The sequence below is a fragment of the Onychostruthus taczanowskii genome, unplaced genomic scaffold (assembly GCF_017590055.1).
Source record: "Onychostruthus taczanowskii isolate IOZ18803 unplaced genomic scaffold, ASM1759005v1 scaffold83, whole genome shotgun sequence".
Lineage (NCBI taxonomy): Eukaryota > Metazoa > Chordata > Aves > Passeriformes > Passeridae > Onychostruthus > Onychostruthus taczanowskii.
In genome coordinates, this window is record NW_024506221.1 from 3,184,153 (window position 1) to 3,201,586 (window position 17,434).

Below are 17,434 nucleotides of genomic sequence, written 5' to 3' on the forward strand. Positions count from 1 at the left end.
CTAATGGGTATCACACAGAATCCAAACCCCCTGGGCCCAGTCAGCAGAGCACCAGGAATGCAAAACTGCTGAAGCACTTTACAATATGGCAGCATCATATTACTCTTTCTGGAAGTTCCATTTTCTTCCTCATGTTCTGCTCTGCCTTTCATATTTTGAACCTTCCTGCTTTCCTCAGATTTCTAGGTGGTTTTATGATGGCATCTCAGCTCCTCAGAGCTGTGCCATCAATGCAAACAGTGACCTTTAGAGAGTACAAATTACTAAAGCATGGACTGTACCCTAATTTCCATGGCTGAGTATGGGAGAGAGCATTTCACAGGGTAACAGTATGGAACAAAGGGAAGGGAAGGGAAGGGAAGGGAAGGGAAGGGAAGGGAAGGGGTTCATGCTGGTTTAGGTACAATCTTGGCTTGCAGACCTGTTCTCTGACAGCTGCAGGATCACAGCACAGCAGCAGTTATCTCTTCCATTTGGAAAGCAGTACAGATACTAGTAACTAGTTTTTGTACTGTCAGCCTTTCTGGCCTCCAAATCTTTGATTCTTATCAATTTAGCAATTCCTTCTTTGTATTGAAATTAAAGACACAATCAAATCTGCAACACAAATGTTATTTAAATATTTGCATTTACTGGACCTACTTTAAAGACAGGCTTTGATATTTTTGTTTACATCTTCCAGTTCTTCAGTGTGATGTCTCCTATCAGGTTCTCCTGGAATCAGTAGGTCAAATTGAGAAATTATGAGATTGCAAAGTCCACTCCCTGATTCCAGCTGTATTTCAAGTTTTGGTTCCTGTGCATTCTTTTGGGAATTGAATTAGAAATAACTTCTACGTGTCATTCAATCTAATAAAAACTTTATTTCCTGGTATTGGTATATGAAGTACCAAAACAACACTTGAAAGATCCACTGCCTCATACAGTTTCATTTATTTATCCCTGAACGCTGACACACAAATATGTAGAAGAAAAATCTCCCAGTTTCCAAATCTTCACTTGAGTGACCTCATATTCTCTGTACCTGAGCATTATTTTTGACCTTTGCTATTTTGTACTTGGCAACAAAATAAAATCAATGCCTTTTTTGTTAAAGTCATCTCAACATCTTTTTTTGTGGAAGAGATTATTAGGGCACATTACTTTGTTTCCCCTAAAAATGCTGAATAAAGCTCTCTTTTCAATAGGTTTAGGTGCCTAAAAGATGTAGTTGGATGCATTTGAAAACACCAGTGAGTATTTTACTGGCTTAGAAGTGTAATTTCCATTTAATTAAGTCCATATTAGACTTGTAATTAATATTCTTGAGAATTGCAATAAAGTCACTCTTAACCAATTTTAAGGAACAACTTAGCAGATTATTATCATCCACCTTTTTCTTTTATTTTAAGAGTTATTGACTTACTGTAACAGCCTCTAAGTCTTTAGGATGCTTTAAAGAAATCACAGATAGCATCGCTTAAGAAGTGCTAAACAAAAGAACCTGTTGGGTCTATTAAAGCAAAACCACCACCCTGGATTTGATACTCTTGCTTAAAACTAGAAGTCAGACTAGAGCAACATTGCAAACATTTTTCTTTCAAAACAGTACTGGGGTAGGAGTTACCACACACTTTTACACAGTTGAAAAATGTTGACAGAGGCTCAAACTCAGACTCCTCTTTTACCAAAACAGCCTGGATTTTAACAGAGGGAGAGGATACGTTTGCCATCTGACTGGCACTCTTGAGGATGTTTCTGAGACAATGTTATTCTGAGTTATGCTGAGTTTCTTTGGTAGTACCACTTTTATTAAAACAATCTGTCCTTAATCCAAACAAATAAACACAATTTGCAAATACAATTTTTGATGGAGTATCTCTCTGGGCAGATTGGTTATGCTCTACAGCCATGAAAGGGAAATGCCCTGCATTCTCACTAGCTGGGCTGGAAATAGTGCAATCGCACGTGTGGAGCATAATTTGGTTAGAAAACTATAATTAACTGAGAGGTTTGGAATAACATTCACCAACAAGCTTAATGATATTAATGCAATCCTTACAAGAAATTAATGTAAAACAATTGTAGACTATTGCAACAGCAGCATAGCCAGATCCTTTCTTGCGAAGAAATGATTGTAATTTTCCATAAGTCTTTCCTTGTAATACAGTCTTAAGCAGGAAAAGCAAATAGTGTCATAAAGCTGAATAAAAATAATAACACTATTGACAAAAATTATACAATAAATTGCACTGATTAATAAGAAAAAGTATGTTATAGATCTTAGGCTATAAAGGATTAGTAATCAAACCAGTCTGCAAGAGGAGGACATCTGGACTTGATATAAATTTAAGTTAGCATGTGGATCTATACACATCCTGAGGAGACAAAACCAATGCTTTTAGCAGTGTAAAAGCCAGGTAAATCTCTAAATAGAGAGATACATAGACTATGGGAAAGAAAGCAATAACATGGATCACTTTCCCAGGCTAATCTTAATTTTGGCAGGGTTTCTTTATGACATCTGTAGAAGATCTGCATTTTTAAGATCTGCATTTAGTGCTGACTATACATGGACCAAAAAAAATTGCACCGCCCAATTCTGACATAACCATTTTGAAAGCAAGTAAGACATTTACCAGAAGGAAGCCCCCCACCTGAGTGCAGGCTCCCAGGTGAGCAGGTTTGAATTGCCAGGAGCAGCAAGAGCTGTGACAAGGCAGCAAGCAGGCCAGCGACCTCACCAAGGGCACGCTCTCACAGTGCCCAAACAAACAGGTACAGCCCGTGATGGCAAAACAGGGTCAAACAAGAGTCCAGGTTTTCAGACAAGTCTGTAGAGATGAGTAGGTCAGAGGTGAAGCTGGGGAGTCAAGTCACTGGGTCAGGATCAGGCGGGCTGTACCAAGCATGGGCACAGTCATGGTGCCCCTCTGGCAATGGCTCGAGTTTGAATACAGCTCCCAGCTGAAAGGCAGGAGGTGGCCAAGGAGGCTCCTCACAGCTCCATCGCACTGCTCTCTCCAGGGCAGCCCCAGCCCAGGCTACCTGAGACATGGGAACCAGTGCTGGCCTGGTGCACGGGCAGCTGAGTCCCCAGGCAGCAGGGAAGTGGAGTGGTCCATCTGTTCCCCAGCATCTCTTCCATAAAGCCAGGGCAATCCAGGCATCCCTGTGGCAGGAAACATTTTGTCACCAAGTGCATATTGAAGGCTGGAATTAGGAGCCCGTTTTGATGTCTAGAACAAGGACACAGCTCTGGTTCTGGTTTTTTAGTATTGTGTCATTTTGAGGTTTTTTTTTTTTGGTTTTTTTTTGTTTTTTTGTTGGTTGGTTGATCTGTAGTGGTTTGTTTTGTTTTGTTTTGTTTTTGTTGTTTGGTTTTGGTTTTGTTTAGGTGGGGTTTTTTTTGATATAGTTTGTTTGTTTGTTTGTTGGGTGTTTTTGTTGTTTGGTTGGTTGGGTTTTTTTTTTTTTTGGTTGGTTGGTTTTTGTTTGGTTTTTTGTTTGATTGTGTGGTGGGTTTTTTTTGTTTTTTTTTTTTTTTTTTTGTTTTTTTTTTTTTTTTTTTTTTTTTTGGTTGTGTTTTGTTTTTGTTTTTTTTCCTGTGGTAGGAGTGGAAGAGAAGAAGGAATTGAAGTTTTGGAGTCCCAGAACAGAAGATTAACTTTCCTGACAAGTCCTTTTTGTCTCTAGGCAAAGGAGGTAACTATGTCTACATGATGTAACTACACCATCACCTACTGAATTTGCATTTTGTCAACATGTTTTTTCAGAATTACCAATGGAACTGGCTGGTAACAGTGACTGGCACAAGCTTATCAGGAGACTGCAGGGTAGCACGTGCAAGCAAAACTTTTCTTGATTTCTCAGTAGTATTTCTCAACACTCACACTACAGATAGTTACGTGACAAATCTGTGATGATTTTCCATGACAATGGCACAACAAACAGTTGCAAGTTTAAAACAGATTGAACACACAGGACAGGAATTAACGCTTTTCCATTTCCTCAGCAGTGTTTTTGCCTGCCCCTAAGATGGTGGTTTAACTCCTTGGAGTGGAGTGAGGTGAGCAAGCTGGTGTCTTCTGCTGGCTTCAGCAGTCAGATCTCACAGAACCTGACAGCTGCTAAGGGACTGCGTTTCCTTGACTTCAGCAGTGGTTTACAACCCAATTACCCAGGGTACAAAATTTGTGTTTGACTTTTGTCAAGCAGCTTCCCACCTACCCAGAGGTTTGTTCTCCCAGTTCTCCGGGGGTGTGCAGCAATGGATTAGGTGGCAATAAATCATCACACGGCCTAAAGGCAAGCGAGGCTGGCAGGAGGAACCCACACAATGCCAGTTTGTCAGACAGCAGAAACCCCGTGATGTGCGGCTTGGCACATGGACGATTTAACGAGTTCGAACGAAAATGTTACGGGAAGATCCAGGGCAGGGCAGAGCAGGACAGGACATCCACCACATCCTCCGTGAAGCAATTCTGCTGGCAGAGCCCGTGCGAGCCCCGGTGCCGGGGCACGCCGGGGCCGGGACACTTGACGGGCTGGATGGGCGGGAGCCGGGACAAGCCGGGGCCGGGATGGGCCGGGGTCATGATGGGCCGGGGTCGGGATAGGCCGGGGCCGGGATGGGCCGGGGCCGGGATGGGCCGGGGGCGGGATGGGCCGGGATGGGTCGGGGCCGGGACACGCGGACACTCCCGTTGCCAGGCAACCGCCTCGCGCCCGGCCCGAGCCCTTCCTACCCTCACCCGCGGTCGGCCGCGCGCTCCCATTGGCTGTCCCCGCACGGCGCACGGCTCCCGTTGGGCGTCCTCCGCCTCTGCCGCGTTCCCATTGGTGCACCACCCTCTGCCCACGCCGCGTCACTTTCTCACGCCATTCCCCCCGCCCGCTCCGCCCGCCGCGCGCCGGGTGGGGGGCGGGACCCGGGGCGGCCGCCGCTGTGATTGGCGAACGGCGCTGTCGCTCAGGCCGCGCGCCAGGCGGCGGGCGGTGCGGCTGCTTAAAGGGGCCGCACGCCCGCCGGAGGCCGGTGCTGTCTTGAGTGCGTGCGGAGCGACACCGGGAGCGACAACGGGAGCTACATCGGGAACGACACCGGGAGCCATCACCTCCGACGGGTGAGCGAGGCTCGGGCCGCGGAGGCACTCGGACCGGGGGCGAAGGGCTGTGGAGCCGCGTGGGGGAAACACGCGAGGGGCGGCGAGGCTGGGAGCGGGAGCAGCACGTAGGGTCGGGATAGCTGGGAGCGGCTTCCAGTGGATGCGAGCGCCTTCGGAGGAACACCCGTAGCGCCGCACGGGGCGGGCGGGGGGAGAATAAAAATAAAACTAAAAATTTTTTAAAAAGAGGTAAAAAAAAAGGATGAAAAAACACCCCAAAAAGGTGTGTCAGGGTGTCCTAACTTAGGTGTCACCTCGTGTCCCGCGCCAGCCGGTGTCCGGAGCATCACGGCCCGTAGGGCGGCGCAAAGGGCGACGCTCACTGCCCGGGCACCCAGGTGCGTCCCGAAGGAACTGCATCCCGGAATGGGGGTCCCGGCCGCTGCCTCCCGTCCTGCCCTCGGGGGAGGCCCCCGACTGTGTAAGCCGGGGTGAGCGGCTGCTGCGGGGCTCCGCCGGGCTCTACCCCCGTCTCGGAGGCAACCGAGGAGCTTCGGTGTGTCCCTTAGTTTCCTCTCAATGTCGCGACAGCGTCACCCTCCCAAGCCGGGAAAGGCGGTCCGGTGTCTCCCTGCCCATGCCACCACCCGTCGCCCGAGCAGAGGCAGCCGGGTGCTGTCCCAGGGGATGCCGCCGCCTTCTCTCCTGACGGCGTTTGCCGCAGGGTGTGGGCATCCCGGCGCCCACACCCTGCGTGTTGTGAGGGAGCCCCGTGCTCGGATGTTCCGCCATCCGCGCGGGTGGGGCCGCACGGCTCCGTCCAAGGCTCCGTCCAAGGCTCCGTCCCCTCGGCGCTGCGCGGTGTGCCTGTATCCCGGCGCTCGGCGGGGAGCGAGCATCCCGCGGCGATGCCGCTCCCGGCCCGGCCCCGCAGCTGGGCGTCCCCGGGCATGTGGCCGCGCTCCGGCCGGCGCCGCGCCCTCTGGTGGCGGCCCGGGGCCGTGCGCGCGGGTGCCACCTCGGGGCGGGGATGTCGCAGCCGGGGCTGCCGCGGGCGCTGCCCGTCCCGCTGGGCCTCTGCAGCCAGAGGCATCGCTTGTAGCAAACAAGGCCGGGACTTAATTCCTACCTTTGAGTAAAGTGTTCCGTTAGAATTAAAAACTCAGACAGGAAATAATAGAGTCAAATTATTGACATAATATGCTCAAATTCCTAAGAAAGACAATAATGCCACCAGTTGTTACAAGTGGACCTGTTTCTGGTAGCACAAGCAGAAAGAAGTGGCTTGTCTTATGCTTCTTGTTCATTCCCAGCAGAATCATAAGGAGACACAAAACAAAGCACGTTTCTCATTTCCATAAATCAAAGCATTTAGGGTTCTTGTCATTTTAAAACAAATTATACTCCTGAGAAAGTTTTCATTTTCAGTAAAAACTCAATGAAAGGATGTTGTTTGCTGCTTGACCAGGAAGACAAAAGACTATCTGTTTTACACTGAGTAAACAATTTTATTTTTTTTCTGTAATGACTGACTGACTCAAGATGTCGTATGTCCCATTTCCTTCAGTGGTCAGAGTATGCTTACAAAGCAGTGCTTCTCGTGGCAGCAGCACCTGGCAGCCCAGACTGCCACCCTGCTGGGTGTGACTGGGGAGCTTGGTATTTGGTGAGCCTGGGAACACAAAAGAAACACCCTCCCTTTAGTTGTGTTCTACACAAAGTTTTCTGTGAGAGAACTGCAGCAAGTAATATCACCTGAATGCCAGTTTTGGCATCTGAAAGTTCTGCGGGGAGCAAGCACAGAAAACACTGGTTTTCATCAGCTCTCATCAAGAATGTAATACCTTTTGGCATACTGACTGCCTGGTTAAAAGCTGCTGTTCTCCTACGCTCATTATTTATCAAGTCCGTTACATGCTCCATGCAGGCTTCAGGGAGACCTCACTGCACCCTTTCAGTACTTAAAATGAGCTTATTAAACATTAGAGGGAGGGGGCTTCTTGCGAGAACATGTAGTGACTGGACAAGGGTGAATGGTTTCAAACTGAGAGTATGTTTAGATGTGATATGGGGAGGAAATTCTTTAGGGTGAAGGTAGTGAGGCGCTGGCACAGGTTGCCCAGAGGAGCTGTGAATGCCCCATCCCTGCAAGAGTTTAAAGCCAGGCTGGATACATTGAGCAACCTGGTCTAGTGGAAGGTGTGCCAGCCCATGGCAGGCAGGTTGGAATGAGATGATCTCTAAGGTGCTTTCCAATCCAAGTTGTTCAATGATTCCTGGGTGAATCTTAAATAAAGTTAGGCCTTTTGAGATTCTCTGGAGTCTCCAAATTGAAGTTTTCTGGCCTTTGTAGCAGCAGTGAGCTGTACTCTGGGTACACCCTTGGTGTGGCTGCCAGACATTGATGAGCTGGTATTTCCTCTTTGATAAAATGAGGTGTTTTGTGCCAGAAAGGGAGCTGGACCCAAAGCCCTTATCCCAGCTGGGACCTTGGGATCTCTCTGTGGGCAGTGTGTCTACACTCATACGGGAGCCAGAAAGCGTCTTCCTGCAGTGCCTGTGCCGATCTGGGCTAGCACACAGCTCTTGGAGCCAGGTTTTGGAGCCCAGCGGTGCGGTGTCCCCAAGGCGTGTGTGCCGGCTCCCGGTGCGGGGCAGGGCCCTCCCTCGCTCCCTGGGCTCCTGGGGCTCTCGGACCCTGCCTGTGCCTTCAGCGGCGGGCGCTCCGCCAACAGCATCAGCCTGCTGCTCTGCCGTAACAAATACAAAATCCTGCCCGACAGCTTCCAGGAGGCAGGAATTATTATGGATTTGCTCAGTTTGTGGGTTGTTTGGGGCTTTTTTTATCTGTCTAGTTTAAAGCAAGATAAGGCGACACGGCACCGCTCCACTTTGGAAATAGAAGCGAGGTGCCGAGGGCTTGTCCAAAATAACAAACAAACAAACACAGCCAAGACCACACAGGAAGCCTCCCCACACCGGGGGTTCGGATGCGGGCGAACTCAGTTTTATTTTCTGTGGGAGTTCCCGCCGTGCCAGCCGCGGAGCCAAGCACTGCCCCGGCCCTGCCCTCGCCCCGCGCTGGGCGGGCCTGGCGCCTGCTGCGCACGCGCACTGCCCGCGGCGCGCATGCGCAGCGCAGAAGGCTGCCATGGGATTCCGCAGCGTGTAAGAGGCGGGCGGCGTGAGGGGCGCAGGGGGCGCGGCGGGACGGCAGCCGGGACACGGCGGGACGGCGGCCGGGACACGGCGGGACGGCGGCCGGGCTGCGCGGGGTCCACGGGGCGCTGGGCTCGGCCTTCCTCCCGGGCGCTCTGTGACCCCCGGTTCCCCCGGTTTGCACGTTCCCACGGCTCCCGGGTGGGTTATAGATAACCTTGGGGGGAGGGGGGGCGGGGTGGCGGCAGTAGGGGACACAAGCAAGGCGAAATTGGTTCTTGTGCTTAAAACCGCGCAATGCGCTGTGGAGCCGTTATTCCTTTATGCAGCTGGTCCTGGCTTCTGGAAGCTTGGAGCTGGGCACGGAAGGGACGAGTGCCCTGTCAGGATGCAAGCTGAGGAGGATGGTGCCGGGCTGTGTAACTGAGGGAGGGGCGTGTAGGGTGTCCTTGGGAGTAGTGAATCCCCAAGTGTGGTGACAGGAAAGTTGTGGGGTTAGAATAAGGAAACTCGGCCTGTCAGGTAGAACACTTCATCTCAGCCCATGAAATGCTCCTCCAGGCATGGTATTAGGAGTTCCACTGTTGTAGAATGCCAGAATAGAATATGCAACAAATAAAAAAAAAACCAAAAAGAACGCCGACAGCCCCCCTGAAAACAAAACTAAAAAATCCCTAATCCACACAGAAATAATTCTGCCTTGTTGCAAGTGGTCTATGTCGCTTTGTTTAAAAAGGAAAATTATTTTGAAGAGTCCTGGCCTGTCTTAAGATGGTGATTTCCTAGTAAGGTTTTCAACTAGCAACTCTAATAAAAATATCCAATGTTTCTATCTTGGTTATATGCAAAATTGAGACTTTGTATATAAGCAGAAGTAAGATACTGAGCATTAATTTCTCCAACACTTAATACTTGCTGTGTGTTTTGCTTCAGAAAGATAGCTTGGGTTTAACCTACATCTGTTCATCTGCAGGGCTGAAATCTGTATTTTCACTTAATTAAAAAAATCATATAAAACTAATGATGTTTACAGTATGCTCATACCAAAGCTTCATCAGAGGAGGCTTGCCTTTTGCAAATGACGTTATAGAGTACATGCAACACAACTTCTTCCTTACAATTACAGGATCTAAAAGTAGGCTTCAGTAAATATATGTGAGTAAATAACATGGTTTTGTGGTTTTCTTTTTTTTTTCTTAAAGATCTGCCACGATGCCTGGGTCTCTTCCAGTGAATGCTGAATCCTGTTGGCCCAAAGATGTGGGAATTGTGGCACTGGAAATATATTTTCCCTCTCAGTATGTTGACCAGACAGAGCTGGAGAAGTACGATGGCGTGGATGCGGGGAAGTACACCATTGGGCTAGGCCAGGCAAGGATGGGGTTCTGCTCTGACCGTGAGGATATCAATTCCCTCTGCTTGACTGTGGTTCAGAAGCTCATGGAGAGGAACAACCTTTCCTATGATTGTATTGGGAGATTAGAAGTTGGAACGGAGACCATAATTGACAAATCAAAATCCGTGAAGACTGTCCTGATGCAGCTTTTTGAAGAGTCTGGTAATACAGATGTAGAAGGAATCGACACCACCAATGCATGCTATGGAGGCACTGCTGCTCTTTTTAATGCTATTAACTGGATTGAGTCCAGTTCCTGGGATGGTAAGTCAAGGGTATTTTCTTGAAAAGTTACATCATCCTTACATCAGTCTGCCCCACAATGACAGTGGTCATGTTTAACCATAAAAATTCAGAGGGTAAAGTGTTTTTCTCTTCTAAAGTCTTTTTCTTAAATACCCTGGGCATTTGCCACTTCAGTTACAGCGTGAATAATGATATAGCTACTAATGTAAAGGTCTTCTGTAAATTTAGGTGATTGCCAATTGAAATGTGGGAGAAAAGTAAAAATTGAAGAGCCCTTTAATCTTGGTGTCATCTTCTCAGTAACTATAGTCTAAAAATTGCTGATGGATGTTAAGATGTGTCAGACTCGTGGCTCCTTCTCATTGTTTTCCCTGTGTGTTTTTCCCAGGACGCTATGCCCTCGTGGTGGCTGGGGACATCGCTGTGTATGCCTCTGGAAATGCCAGGCCCACTGGGGGAGCTGGTGCTGTTGCAATGCTGGTTGGCCCAAACGCACCGCTGATTTTTGAGAGAGGTTAGTCCTGTGGGAGAACATACGCTGTTCAGGTCAGATTACTGCTTCTGCCCTGGAGCCTCTTCCCTGGTTTTTGTGCCTTGCTGAAGTGGCAGATCAGCTCCCACTAATGGCAGACATTGTTCTTGGTCTCTTCTTGGTCTGGACTAACTCTGCCAAGTCCAGTTACAGGATGCAGCAGGGAACAATTAGAGATGCTCCTACTTGTTTTTTTCCTTAAGGATTCTCCAGTAAAATTGATAGAGTAATACTAGAGCTGAACAAAACCACATTCTACTTCCAGAACAATATGACAATCCTTTATTGCATGTGTTTGTCAAGCTCAGTCATATTCTACTTTATGGGCCATTGAGGACCATGTGAAGCCTTATCTTAAAAGCCAGAAGTGCCATGAAAAACTGCTGAACAGGGGCCAAAACTGCTTCTTTTCCCACGTGTGCCAACTGACACACCCCATTTGACTCAAAGCAACTGAATAAACTGATTTTCAACTATGGTTGATTTCTGTCCATCAGGGTTGCGTGGGACCCACATGCAGCATGCGTATGACTTCTATAAACCAGACATGGTCTCTGAATATCCTGTCGTGGATGGCAAGCTCTCCATACAGTGCTACCTCAGTGCGTTGGACCGCTGCTACACCGTCTATCGCAACAAAATCCACGCCCAGTGGCAGAAAGGTGTGTAGCCTCTCCTGATCGTACTGCAACACTGGCAGATGCTCGAGTGCGTACCACGCAGGCAGTTCTAGTATCTGATCTAAAAACTAGTCTGTGAGTCTCTTCATGTTTATATGTTCTGAAGTGATTGAAATATTTGCTGTCTCCTGTAAGAAATTATTTCTGTTCTGGCATGGGTAATTTCCTGACAGTCTGTAAGCAGTAGTCTCTACAGGCATTTCTTGGTGTAAGAGATAATGCCTTGGTTAAAAGTATACTATTACCCACCTCCATCCAGACTTTTAAGAAACTTAGGCTAATATTTAAATGTTCTGTAATTATACTGGGTTTTGGGTTTTTTTTTACCCAATATGTTTAGTAATTGCTTCAGTTAACAGGCATAAGTGTGAAGAGAGGCAAATAAAGTAGATTATTATGTCAAAATGCTGGGTAGAAATACAGAGATTCTGTTAAACATGCTTTTTGTTCTAGAGAAAGGGCAAACATTGTATAGCTGGTGCAAAAGGTAGTAAAAAAAGAATTTTTAAACAGAAGCAGTGCAGTGTGTTAAGTGCACTTGACAGCCACAGTTAGTGTTACTTTTATGTTTGTATCTCTTCTATGCCAACACGTTAGGATAACTGGTGTCCTGCCAGCTCCCTGCTTTATGTCCATAATTGAAGTGAGTACTAAACAGAGGTTGTAACATAACACTTCTGCCACTTCCAGAGGGGACAGACAGACGTTTCACCTTGAATGACTTTGGATTCATGATCTTCCATTCTCCGTACTGTAAACTGGTACAGAAATCTGTGGCTAGACTCTTGCTGAATGACTTTCTCAGTGACCAGAACCCAGAAACAGCAAATGGTGTTTTCAGTGGTCTGGAAGCTTTCAGGTGAGAATGGTTGCTGTGTACCTTATTCACATAATCTGTTACACATCCAAGGTGTGTTTTTACTTTCTGCTATTTTATTAACTGCTTCTGAACTTTTTTTTTTCCTCTCTTTTGAATAGGGATATAAAACTTGAAGATACATACTTTGACAGAGATGTGGAAAAAGCTTTTATGAAAGCTAGTGCAGAGCTCTTCAATCAGAAAACCAAAGCTTCATTACTTGTATCCAATCAGAATGGAAATATGTATACCCCTTCAGTCTACGGTTGCCTTGCCTCTCTTCTAGCCCAGTAAGCATAAAATTGGGAAAAGCTTTCTATGAATAAGGTCATAAAAGGTTTTTTCAGAAAGTCTTTTGTAAAAGCGTCATCTAGCAAACCCTTCCATACAAGACTGCCTTAAGCAGAAAAAATAAAGTTAAAACACAATTCTGCACACACATTCAGTTCAAGTGACATGCAGATTGAAAATGTCCATGTCAGAAGCTGATGCAAAACAGCTGCTTTCTGCCTTGAAAAGTAGGATCTTATATGTAAGGTATTGTTTGTTCTCAGCCCCAACTTTCCTCCTCTTCCTTCCACTAGAAGCACTAATGAAGTGGAAAAAAAAATCTGAATGTCTTCTCTGTCTTAATATAATAAGTAAAGCCAAATCAAATTAGTAGTTAATTAATCGGGTTTTTTTTCAAATACAGCCTTTTACAAAATCATATTAAGTTTGTATTAAACCACTTCTGTGTCTTCTTTTCTTTTTTCTTTCTTTTTCTTTATTCTGACATTGTCTTCCAAGACATGTTTATTTTTTTTGGCTTTAGTTTGCTTAAGAAGGAAATATATCTGCCTTCATCATATTCTGGGCATTTCTCAGGCATGTTTTGCTCCAGTCAGCTTTCAAACTCATCACATAACAGCAGTATTTGAATTTGTGTTTTTAAAAGTCAGCATTTATGTACATAGTAGGCTAAATGTGTATTATAGACACTATAATTTGCTGGTTGCTTTTCCAAAGCTATATGCAGTTTCTAGTTATTTAAAACTGGAACTTTGGCGTAGTTCTGACTTTAAAAAGCTGTTACATGATTTGCAGGTACTCCCCAGAGCAGCTTGCGGGACAGAGAATCAGCGTGTTCTCATATGGCTCTGGTTTTGCTGCTACCCTGTATTCCATCAGGGTCACACAGGATGCCACTCCTGGTGAGTGACTGGAGGTGATGTCATCTGCCTCCCTTGCTCAACTTGCTCTTGATGCCTTGTTGCACAACCCACTAGTATAAGGAAACCTGCAGGGCAGTGCCTTAATGACAGCAGTACCACATTGAGAATGTCCAGCTCCAGGGAGTGTTTAAGCATCTCCCTGAACAAATAAATAATAGTCTTCAAACTCTGTTAAATGTTTTCAGTTGGTAATTGGGAATATTTTAAATGACTAATACTTCAGATTCTCTACTGCGAAAACTATGAATGGGCTGGAAATATTCACATACTAGCGTGCAGTTCTCAGTACTGACTCTACCCTACATGGATGGTTTTGTATTGCAGGTTCTGCACTGGACAAAATAACTGCCAGCCTTTCTGATCTCAAAACAAGACTTGACTCAAGAAAATGTATTGCACCTGATGTCTTTGCTGAAAACATGAAGCTCAGACAGGAAACACATCATTTGGGTAAGAACCTAATAAATGTCAATGATTCCTAGTCCTCGAGCAAAATGCTTATCACTTAATCTGCCAGACTTTAAATGATTAGGGTATAGAGTGAAGGATATGTCGAGCCCTTTCTGCTTCTAAGTAGCTTGTGTTCATTTCACCCAACATGTCTGAAGTAAAAATGTTGTCTTGTTTTCTTCTGTCTCATTGCATCCAGTCTGCAAAGGCCTGTACTGGGTAAAACTCTTACCAGGAAACAACTAACAATGTGTTACTCCCTTTCTTACAGCCAATTACATTCCACAGTGTTCAGTCGAGGATCTCTTTGAAGGAACATGGTACCTTGTGCGTGTGGATGAAAAACACAGGAGAACTTACGCCCGGCGCCCACTCATGAGTGATGGACCTCTGGAAGCAAGAGTTGGAGTTGTCCACCCAGGCATTGTTCATGAGGTGAACACTCGGCACTCTTTTAAAGTTTGATGTAAATGGTGGAGCCATTTACATGTTTGTCTTAGCATGTGCATGTATATTAAGAGGAAGTGGTTTTACAAGTTACATTGAATACTTTGTTAACACGTGTAACATACAAGCCAGAAGTAAAAAGTTGAAACTGCGATTTTAAAAAGTACATTTCATCATAAAAAGAATGAAACCGCACAAGAATGAAAGAGGAACAAACTGGCTCTTCTCACACGATCTGTTTGCATGAAGCATGACCAATTTGATTGACTTAAGGCCAAGCCGTCCATTGTAGCATGAATGTTGTTTGGGAGTTGGACTAGCCATGAAGTATGAATGTCTGTGAACTAGAAAACTGTATTTAATGTTTTTTTTCCCTTCTTCTTAGCACATCCCAAGCCCTGCTAAGAAAGTGCCAAGAATCCCTGCAACAACAGAATCTGAAGGCGTTACTGTCGCCATTTCCAATGGGGAGCATTAAGATACCTCTGTGAGGTGGGGAAAGAAATGAGGTGTGAGGGCAGGGTGAGAGAGAGAGAAAAAGGATTGCAGTAGCACTGAAGTTTCAGTGTACACTAGTACTTAATTGGAGCATGGAAAAACTGTTAGGCTCCTTGAAAAAATCATCATAATATGGTTTGCTGATTTTATAGTATTTTCAGAACACTAAAATCAGGAGTATATTGGAGATAGAAGGACTTGCCAGGTGCTGTGGGGATTCCTTAACATGTCTGAGCTTTTTTAATTGCTGAGAAGTAGCTGTAGTCTATCACAAAGTCTTCGTACACAGAAAGGAAAAAAAAAAAAAAGGAATCTTCTGCCTGCTCTTCCATGTAAAATTATTTGAAACCTACACTGTTAACTTCTACTAATACTCAAGTGTGTGCAAAATAGTCCAAGCTTTTAATGTTAGGGTTCTCAGTGCCTTGACAATAAGCAGTCAACCTTCTGAATACTGCAATTCTCTTTCACTTTATCACCTTCCCTTTCATCTCCTAGTCTGCCTCCCATCACCCCACTGCTTTGGGACAGGCATAGAACCAAGAACATCCATTGCTGGAATAGAGCCTCTCTTCCCTGTCAAAGTGACCGGATCAAGAACCGCTAGGCTGACAAGTGGTTTTCTTAGAAGAAACTCTGTGATCCACTGTGTTAGTTACTATGTAATTCCTTCTAACATCTTATGTGATTTATACCTGCATTTTAAGTCACAGGAGACTGGGAGGAAAGATGAAGAAGAAGGGAGGTAGTAAATTTTTTTTATTCTAAAGAAAGGGGATAATAAAGTTGACACCATAATAGACGGTTTAGTACAATATCCAAGACAGCAGACTTTTCAAATGAAATTTAGAGCTATTGGGAGCTGTTTTAATTGGCAAACGAAGGAAAAGAGTGATGTTCATCACTTTGTCTGGAACTCTAGCCTATTAGTTGTCTTTTATATAATACATTTCCAAAAGACTCTTTCTAGCTTTGAATCTGGCTTTGTACTTTGAAGTCCTTCTCTCTATTGGTAATACTGTAGGAGTGGAGTCTTTTATTTCTTTCCCCCCTTCCCCAGTGTGTGAGCTAAAGCTATCCATTTTGCAAGCAGTAGATAGATTTACAGTGGTTATGGGGAGTCCATTCTGGTAGATTTTTAAAGCCCAGATTGGAAATGAACTATGATATGAGCCTTTTAAGCTTGTAATATATATATATATACATATATATGTATATATATATTTAAGTTGAGCTAATGTACAGAATGAAGTTACATTGAATTTATTTCTTTGCTAATTCTACGAAGCTACATTATCTAACATAAAGTAGCAAAAAATTATTTCTGTTAATTACATTTTTTTGTGTGTGTAATGAAGTGTTTGTATTACCTGTCACTCACTAGGATTTGATAACTTGCTGTATTGTACAGTCAAGCCTTGGTAAAATAGTTGTTTATTATAAATTGATGAATACTAATCTGTTTGTTCTGCTGAAAATGATGGAGCAATGCATGATGATAGTGTTTGCAAGTATTTTGGTTTAGGTTGCCCTCTTGAAACTTAACCTTGGCACCTGTAAAACAAACTGTCATGGAACAAAGTCCATTGCTGGCAGTGGACAAGCCAAGAAGTGAGCTACTGGCACAGGCCTCGCAGGTCTGTGAGGCTGATCATTTATTAAAATAAAGTTTGAGATATTTGAAACCTGTTGGACTAGTGCTGACTTGTTGGTTTTTTTAGGATGGATTTCTTTTTCTTTAAAAGGAAAGAGAAAACGGGCTCTGGTAAAAACCCAGAGTTGTGGGGTCACAAGCTATGTGGACATTCTGCATCTTTCTGCTTAGTAATTCCATTACGAAAGTGGAAAAAAGAGTTGCTTAGGCTGGTGTAAAACAATTTTAGCAGGGCCATGTTTCAAGATAACTTAAAATGCTTTTATATGGAAACTGTTTATAGTGGAGGAATTAATACCCACTTTATGAAATGGAATTAATTACTGTTTTATAAAAATTGGTATTGTTTTATTTACCCTCAGAAATTCTGTGAAGGAGGCTTGGTGCTTGCTTTGTACACACCTGCGCTTCACTGAGTCCAGTTTCCCATGCATGGCCTTTCAGAGTCATTCCACTGCTCATTTATGTGAATCATTCCCTCTAAAGTGAAATGATTGTCTCATTCATGTCATAACAGATAAGGCATCCAGCCTTTAAATGTGAGAGCACCAGCTGTACCTGTGCACACCTTGTGTTGCGTATCTTTCCTTAGCTAAACTCAGAGGTTCTGCCTATTAGCTTAGGCATGTCAGCTGTCCCTGTTCATACAACAGCTGCCACACTTGTCCTTTGCACTATAGTTGATGCTGTTGAAGATCTAAGTGTGGAATAAGTGACTAAAGCTGAAAATCAGAGCATCTGCACTTTGGTGATGCTCAGAACAGCTGGAGTTGTCAGACTGTCCAGCTTTTAACTTGCAGTGATCAAGTGCCACAATCAACTTTGTGCGAGCTTTGGTTGCCAAAGCAGGACAGCAGGAGTGAGGACAAGCCTGTAACGCTCAGTGAATATAAGCAGATTTTGCTGCTGCTTGCATTCAGCTGCTGGTAACAAGGGCTAAGGCAAGAATTTAAAAACTACATGGGTTTTGGAGTATGCTTAAATCTTTCTTTATTGGAATGCAGCTGGAGTCCAAGCAGTTCCAGAGTGGCAGAATCGTGCAAGCAGTGGAAGGCATCAGAAGGGTAACTGATGGAGGCCCAATCAGTCAGGCACCCACACATACAGGGTTAAAGTACTGAATCCTGATTTGTCTTCTGGAATTGTGACAAGCTGGGAACTGCAACCACCAACAGTTTTGATGTTTCTTGAAAGAAAATAAAATGCTTTTTA

The 17,434-nt window shown here is 45.0% G+C and overlaps 1 protein-coding gene across 4 annotated transcripts; it reads left to right on the forward strand.

Annotated features, from left to right (window-relative positions):
• Positions 1–4,992: 4,992 nt before the first annotated feature.
• HMGCS1 (3-hydroxy-3-methylglutaryl-CoA synthase 1) lies at positions 4,993–16,240 on the forward strand. 4 transcript variants are annotated; one of them, XM_041424588.1, is made up of 10 exons: positions 4,993–5,105; positions 9,449–9,906; positions 10,277–10,402; positions 10,918–11,082; positions 11,791–11,959; positions 12,079–12,249; positions 13,046–13,152; positions 13,498–13,623; positions 13,895–14,058; positions 14,456–16,240. In XM_041424588.1, the coding sequence occupies exons 2-10, from the start codon at positions 9,459–9,461 to the stop codon at positions 14,546–14,548; spliced, it is 1,569 nt and encodes a 522-aa protein (XP_041280522.1). In that variant the 5' UTR covers positions 4,993–5,105; positions 9,449–9,458; the 3' UTR covers positions 14,549–16,240. The 4 variants fall into 4 exon arrangements, with proteins under 4 accessions (XP_041280522.1, XP_041280521.1, XP_041280525.1 ...); XM_041424587.1 differs by lacking the exon at positions 4,993–5,105 and adding an exon at positions 8,210–8,255; XM_041424591.1 differs by lacking the exon at positions 4,993–5,105 and adding an exon at positions 8,262–8,451.
• The last annotated feature ends 1,194 nt before the right edge of the window (positions 16,241–17,434 follow it).